General features: G+C 45.2%; 2 protein-coding genes across 2 annotated transcripts; both read left to right on the plus strand.

Annotated features, from left to right (window-relative positions):
• The first annotated feature begins 4,384 nt into the window (after positions 1-4,384).
• On the plus strand, positions 4,385-5,305 carry LOC145949800 (uncharacterized). The gene has a single exon (XM_083060687.1). The coding sequence runs from the start codon at positions 4,385-4,387 to the stop codon at positions 5,303-5,305; it is 921 nt and encodes a 306-aa protein (XP_082916813.1).
• A 1,273-nt stretch (positions 5,306-6,578) lies between these two features.
• Positions 6,579-7,106, plus strand: LOC145949801 (uncharacterized). Its single transcript, XM_083060688.1, has one exon. It carries the CDS (start codon positions 6,579-6,581, stop codon positions 7,104-7,106), a length of 528 nt encoding a protein of 175 aa, XP_082916814.1.
• The last annotated feature ends 1,215 nt before the right edge of the window (positions 7,107-8,321 follow it).

Below are 8,321 nucleotides of genomic sequence, written 5' to 3' on the forward strand. Positions count from 1 at the left end.
TCGCTTAAAAGGTATTTTTAGTAATTCCCATCTTTTTCTTTTTCTTTTTTAAATTACTTTATACATATGACTTTGCCAGAAATAAATAGTAATCATGTAGATACAACATTTTCAAACCCTTAAGGGTTTAAACCCCATTTTTATAAGTAGTTATAATGTAAAACAACATGTAAATAACCACTAAAAAGGGATTAAATATTCAAATCTATTATTCTTTATAATGCTAATTTCATCATATAGTACTGACATAGGGGCATTGTAGGGTGCCTAATTCCTTTCCAAGTGCCTATAAATTCATGCCATGGGCTCCACACACCACACACCTCATTCTTTCTCCCCCCTTGACTCCTTTCAGGCCACTTTGAGTAAATTAGAGTCATTGTAGTGCTTGATTAAGAGATCTCTAATCCCTTTGGTAGAGATTTCAGAGTTCCCAATTAAAGTTTTTCTTAAGTGATAGAGAGGTTCTTGTAGAGCTTGGAGGTTGCCAAAAAGTACCCCTGTATGACTTTATAAGAAGAGAAATATAAAAAGCTTGCTTCGAAGGTTTCAGTCTCTTTATCCCTATTAATTGCTTTAATTGTATGTTTAGGTTAGTCATCATGTAGACAATAAGGTAATATGTAGTAGATTAGGCATAATATAGAAATAAATTATCATGTATGCTTAATAAATAAAAGGGGTAACAACTTAATTATGTTGTTATGATCCTAGAAATGCCATAGGGTACCAAATTCGGGTATTATGGAATGCTTAACACCTTCCCACACATAACTGACCCCCGAACTCAACTCCGGCTATGAAGGCCAAAGTCAAATTTGCAAAAACTATTTTATTTTTTTGATGTTTTGAGTAAAATATTGGTGACGAATCCTTCAAACCATTTTCAAAACTATCATACGAAGGATTACTCCAGTCATTAGGTAATCCAAAGTTGATGAGATTTTCAAATGGAGGTCCAAACCATTTGTTGGCCACGTCGAAATTTTCCTTCGAGTCTTGACAAGTATCTTCTAAAAATATGGTAATCAAGTACATATATATTTGCCTAACGAAATATCTCCACAAAATCACCGAAATATATCATGCAACATTATCTCTAAACCAAAAGATAAGATCACTCACATATATAATGGGCACCGGGTATCATTCTACCTCACTCTCTTTCTTAACCTAAATTCCCCTCTAACTTGAGCATTGAAATTTCTTTATAGGTGCTTACACCATCCCAAATATTGGAGCAATGAGTCTGTCATTTCGCTGTCACAACATTTTAAAGCTTTGGGGGGCAAAATATATCAAAAACTTGGAGGCAAAATTCGTGAAGGAGTGGAATTTTGGAAGAGAAAAATGTAATTAAGCATGATGGTCCATTTGTATTTTAACAAAATATTGACGGAGGAATACAATTCGCACCATTCTCAAAACTTGGGGATAAAATCTATAAAAAATAAAATAAAATAATTTGAGGACAAAATCTTCGATAATGTAAAAATTTAAAGGCAAAAATGTACTTCAGCCATATATATAATAGTAAAAATTAATATATAAATAAAATTGAACTAATCCTAAAACAAAATGTTGACAAATTGAACTAGGTCTAATGGTCTGTTCAAACAAATAATAAAACTATTTTGGGCTCCTTTAGGCTAAACAAGATTGAACCTATTTTGTCTGACTTAATTCATGAGTTAGACTAGACTCGTAACATATAGGTCTAAAAACGAAATCAAACCAACCTAATTAACATTTTCAATTTTTATTGTAATTTATATATATTCAAATCTGTATATTAAATGTGTTTAATTTTATTTCTTTTATCATCGTCCTTCTTGTGGCCCCGAGAAAGAATTAGTCAGTCACCGATTTGCAAGGCAAAAGAAAGTCAGCTTGACTCAGTCTGATTTCGCACTCTGCACCGCCTGTCCAATTGCTAGCTCTACAGCTTGTCATGTGTCATAGGCTTTTCTTTTAGTCTTATACTTTGCTAATAACGTCGAGAGAAAAAAAAAAGGGAAACTCAAAGATGATGACTATTAATTGCAGCTAATTGTATAATCGATGGCGTCATTTATATACTCATGCACATATGACAAGATTTTGTTATTAATTCATGCAAAAATATTAGTAAGAAAGATTAAGTCGTAACTACTAGGACTGTTGCTGCTAATTTTAATCAATGACAACATTTTATTTACTTTTGCATATATGACTAGAATTTATATACTCGTACTAAAATAGAAGTTATATCGTATGGAGGCTGACTAGGCCGAACACCTTAAGTTCATAACTGACTAGGTCGAATACCCGAGTTCGTGACCGACTAAATCGAACACCCGAGCCCACCGACCACTCACGAAACGGAACATGTTGGTGTGCTCGGCCGAGACACGAATTTATGCCAGGATGATTACGGAGAGGTTAATTTATGTAATGTGCTGATTTAATCCCCTAATTTCCCAGAGCCCAGTCCTTAATCACGGCCTAACAAGAAACACTATAAATAGACCCCATACGAGGTACGTAACCAACTTTTAACTACCACATTTATTACGCCGAACACTTACTTGAGCGTTGGAGTGTCTTTGCAGGCACCCCACCCTACTTCAGACTACTTGGAGGAGAACGAGAAGACCTAGACCCGAGACCAGACCCGCTACTACAAGGATAATTGAAGTGTGTATCCTAACACAGGAACATTTGGCGCCCACCGTGGGGCCGAAGAGACGTTTTCAGCCCCTTTGAACTCTACGACTGAGACCGAGACATGGTAGTAACACGCAAAGGACCATCAACATCGACTCAACCGATCCTTAATCCCGAGAACAATCCCGTCATGGCTGGACAAGAACGATACCCATACAGAATGCCTCCAACACAACCGGAGTCTGTGATACAAGAGGCCCAGCCGAACACCGAAGGAGCCCAGCCCGACCTCCACGACGACTTGCACGCATTGTGCGAGGAAATGGAAACTATCCGAAGATAGAGAGAAGCCGATGCCAGGGAGTTGGCCAAACTGCGTCGGCAAAATGTCGAGCTCCGAAGTTTGAACCAAACCTACGTGTCGTCTACTCCCACACTCCTAAAGGAGTCAGCCTATCATGCCCCAACCGACCATGTACCCCGAACACCGGTTACTTCTTTGATAGGCAATAAGACCGACACCGCCACTCACTCCCTGAGGCACCCTTTCTCTTGAAGGATAATGGAGGCAACCCTGTTGGACCATTGGAAGAGCCTTCCAATCGAGAAATACGATGGGTCTACCGACCCGGAGGAGCATTTGAACGTCTTCCTGACATAGGCGACCCTCTCCACTCAAGACGACTCGGCTTTGTGCCGAATATTCCCCACATCATTAAAAGGAAGGGCTCTGAGTTGGTTCACGAGATTGCCGAGCTCTTCCATCGACTCGTTTAATGAGTTGTCGTCCCAATTCACTCTGTAGTTCGTGACGAGCAAGCCGTACAAGACGACCTCATTAGCCTTAGCGGGGGTTCGTCAAGAGAAGAAGGAAAGTCTGAGAAGCTTCATGGACCGATTCAATAAGATTGCCATGGAGATAGGCGATCTTAACTCGGCCGTGGCGTTGGACCGGCTGAGCACCGCCCTGAGGCCCGGGCCATTTGTAAACTGCTTGTGTAAGAAACCACCCGTTGATATGAACGATCTCCGACGCCGAGCCGAGAAGTATATGCAAATGGAGGAACTTGCGGAGACCCGAAACCAGGCTAGGGCCGAGGAGGGCTACAACTAAAAGGAATCCGGCCGAGAGCCGATGAAAAAGACGAATGCCGAGCCTTCAAATGCTCGCCCCCCAAGAGGACCACGCTACACAACGTATACTCTCCTTAATGCGAGTAGGGCTAAGGTAATGGAGCAGGCCCTCGCATTAGAGATCCTTGTGATGCCGAATAGGGCGAACACACCCCCTAGAGCCGACAAAGCCAAGACGTGCCGATTCTACCAAAACAGGGGGCACTCAACAGAAGAATGCTCGACACTAAAAGACAAGCTTGAGGACCTTATCAAGCAGGGCCACCTCAGGAGCTTTGTCACCCCCCAAGACCACCAGTCAAGGGGGAGAGACCATCACTCTCGGGAAGCACCACCGCCAAGAGACCGACGCCACCGATCCTGGTCAGTTGAAAGGAGAGACCACTCACGACATTCCCGAGAAGACAATGACTGGCTGAGGAAGATAATAAACACAATAGTCGGAGGCTTCGTTGGGGGAGGTTCCACATCTTCCGCACGAAAGAGACATCTCTGAGCGGTGCGATCAGTAAATAGCATGAATCAGTCGAGGACACCGAAGATGCCACCGATTACCTTTTCAGACCGAGATTTCTGAGGACTCAATCCCATTCAAGACGACCCGATGGTGATTTCTGTAGAAATGCATAACTGTATTGTGAAGAAAACCTTGGTTGACCAGGGGAGCTCCGCTGACATCTTGTATTGGAACACTTTCGTGCAACTTGGGATCCCGGAGGAAAGCCTAGAATCGTATCACGAACCACTAGTAAGCTTCTCAGGTGAAAGAGTGATGACGAGAGGATGCATTGATCTATACACTCGTTTCGGCTTCGACCAAAAATCTTCCCGTGAGATCAAAATTCGCTACATTGTGGTGCATGCGATCACGTCATACAACATCCTGCTAGGCCGACCCTCTATCAATGCACTGGGGGCCATCGTCTCAACCCCTCACCTGTGCATGAAGTTTCCATCGAAAGACGGGAAGGTAATCACCGTTCACGCTGATCAAAAGATAGCAAGAGAGTGTTACCTCTCTAACTTGAAGGTACAAACTATCTCTGACCCCCCGACGACAACGAGGGGAGTGAATGTGGTCAGACAAGAGATGACGGAGAGCGTCAACCTTGATCCTCGGCTAGGAGAAGAAGAACGAATCGAGCCGGCGGAAGACCTCGTTCTTTTTCAGGTTGGTCGAACACTCGAACAGATCACGCACATGGGATCCCAACTGAATGAAGTCGATTCAAACCAGGTGAAGCGAGCGGTCCGACACAACAAAGACTTATTCGCATGGACGGCGTCAGACATGCCAGGAATAGATCCAAATTTTCTTTGCCACTGGCTTGCCGTGTGCCGAGATGCTCGACCAATTGCCCAAAAGAAGAGAAAAATGGGGGATGAAAAGAGAAAGGCCGTAAACGCCGAGGTGAATAAATTGTTGCAAGCCGGATTCATAAGGGAGGTCACATACACCACTAGCCAACGTGGTTCTTGTGAAAAATTCGAGTGGGAAGTGGAGAATGTGCACCAATTAAACTGACCTTAATAAAGCCTGCCCCAAGGACGCTTATCCACACCCCTGCATAGATCGACTTGTAGACGGTGCGTCCGGGCACTCCATCTTCAACTTCCTCGATGCCTACTCCGGCTACAACCAAATTAAGATGCACCCGGCTGATGAGGAAAAGACGGCGTCCATCACCGAGAACGCCAACTTCTGTTACAAAGTCATGCCATTCGGACTGAAAAATGCCGGAGCGACCTACCGAAGGCTAATGGATAAGGTGTTTCGGAGGCAGGTAGGGCGCAACATTGAAATCTATGTAGACGACATGGTGGTGAAGTCCAACTCGGTGGCCGACCACTTAGCAGACTTGGCCGAGATATTCGGTGAATTACGAAAGCATAACATGAGGCTCAACCCTGAAAAGTGCACTTTCGGGGTTAAGGGAGGAAAATTTTTGGGATTCATGCTATCGGCCAGAGGAATAGAGGAAAACCGAGATAAATGCCGAGCTTTCTTAGACATGCGAAGTCCGAGCAATCTCAAGGAAATGCAACGGCTGTCCGGGAGGTTAGTTGCATTGTCCCGATTCCTCCCTCGCCTAGCCGACAAGATCAGCCCGATGACCAAGCTTTTACGGAAGGCTTCGGCTTTCTCGTGGAACGAGATGTGTGAAGGAGCCTTTACAGAACTGAAAGCAACCTTGGCATCGCCGTCGATCCTGACGAGACTCGACCCCTCGCACCCGCTTGAAGTATACTTGGTCGTCTCAGAGGAAGCGATCATCTCAGTTCTGGTATAAGAAAAAAAGGGCAGCCAAGTTCCTATATACTTTGTAAGCCGACTACTTCAGGACCCCGAAACCCAGTATCAGCTAATAGAAAAGGTGGAACTAGGCTTGGTACACACTTCTCGACGCCTAAGGCATTATTTCTAGAGCCACCGAGTAGTTGTGCATACCGACTGCCCGATCTCCAAGGTTTTGGGTAAGCCCGAACTAGCCGGGAGAATGATGGCTTGGTCAGTTAAGCTTTCATAATTTGACATTGCTTTCAAGCCGAGGGGACCGATCAAAGCTCAATGCCTGGCCGACTTCGTGAGTGAGCTCCACCTGCACGGCCAATTCAAAGAGCATTGGTGGACTCTCCACGTAGACGGTTCTTCAAATTGCTAGGGGAGCAGAGTATGAGTAATCCTAGAGGGGCCCAAAGGGATAGTTTTGGAACAATCTCTCCGCTTTAGGATCAAGGCTTCGAAAAACCAAGCCGAGTACGAGGCCTTGTTGGCCGGACTAAGGCTAGCCAAAGACATGGGTGCTTCAAGAATCAAATGCTTGACCAACTCCAAGATTGTGGCCGAACAAGTAGGCAGTAACTTCCAAGTAAAAGACCACAACATGATGAAGTACTACCACGCCTATCAAAAGTTGAAGACGAAATTTCAAGAGGTGTTGGTCGAGCACATCCCTCGCGAGGACAATACCCGGGCCGATCAGTTGGTTAGGTTAGCCGCGACAAAGAAGCCAGGACAATTAAGAACCATCATTCAGCAAGAGATCGACCAACCTAGCATCGAAGCGGAAATGATCGGAAGTGTCGACGCCGACCACACCGATCCCAATGACTCCCCAGACTGGCGAGCCGAAATCAAAGCATTTATCACCAACGGGGTCACGCCTGACAACCCAACCGAAGCCAAACGGCTGAGAACCCAGGCTAGCAGATACATCATCATCGCCGGTCAGTTATACAAGTGCGGCTTCTCTATGCCGCTACTCAAATGCTTAAGCCAAACCGAGGCCGATTACGTGATGCGAGAAGTTCACGAGGGTATCTAAGGAATGCACTCCGGAGCGAGAACGACAGTTTCCAAACTTTTACGCGCCAGGTACTACTGGCCGACCATGAATACCGATTTCGGAGCCTTTGTGAAAAAGTGCCAACCATGTCAAAAACACTACAACTTGATCCACCAGCCGGCCGAGCAGCTACATTGCATTCCCCTAGCATGGTCGTTTGCCACATGGGGGCCGACATACTCGGACCTTTCCCGGTTGCCAAGGGGCAATGCAAGTTCCTCATCGTTACCGTGGACCTTTTCACCAAATGGATTGAAGCCGAGCCCTTGGCATGCATCTCGGCTCATCAAGTCCAAAAAATTTTATGGAGGAATATCATCACTCGGTTCGGCATCCCACATACCCTGGTGACCGACAACGACCTTCAGTTCACCGACCGAAAACTCAACGAGTTCCTAGCCGGCCTAGGAATACAGCACAAGGTCACATCGATCAAGCACCCACAAACGAACGGTCAGGCCAAGTCAGCCAATAAAGTTATCCTAACAGAGTTGAAGAAGCAGCTAGGAGAAGCGAAAGGAGCATGGGCCGAGCAGTTGCCCGAAGTGTTGTGGGCCTACAGGTGCACACCCTAGTCGACTACACAAGAAACCCCTTTCCGCTTAGTCTATGGGTCCGACGCAATGATCCCGGTGGAAGTTGGGGAGCCCTCATTCCGCCGAGCCCACTTCGACGAGTTAAACAATGAAGCCGAACTCTGAGTAAACCTGGATGTTATGGAAGAGACTCGAGACCGAGCACTAGTAGCGATCGAGGCCACCAAGCAACACTACAAGAGAAGCTTCGACAGCAAGGTGAAGCCTAGAAAATTTCGAGAAGGAGATCTTGTTTGGAGAGCCACAGGCGAGGCAAGAAAAGATCCGAGACAAGGAAAACTTGCCCCAAATTGGGACGAACCTTTCCGAGTATGACACAACCTAAACAACGGGACATACAAGCTGGAGTACCTATCAGGAGAACCAATTCTGAGAACTTGGAATTCCTCACATTTAAAAGTGTATTACAGTTGATGTATTAGTGCACTCTTTTCCTTGACCGACTCTTTTTTCCCTAAGGAGGGTTTTGGGTCGGCAAGGTTTTTAACGAGACACTTCATTAATAAATTTTCAAATTTCATCATTACCGTTTCCTATTTTATTATATGTCTTGGTCGCGCTCATGCAGGTCCACTCGCATAATACGTCGATGCCGAGC

This window comes from Cajanus cajan, chromosome 7 (genome assembly GCF_000230855.2).
Source record: "Cajanus cajan strain Asha chromosome 7, NIPB_CcT2T_4, whole genome shotgun sequence".
Lineage (NCBI taxonomy): Eukaryota > Viridiplantae > Streptophyta > Magnoliopsida > Fabales > Fabaceae > Cajanus > Cajanus cajan.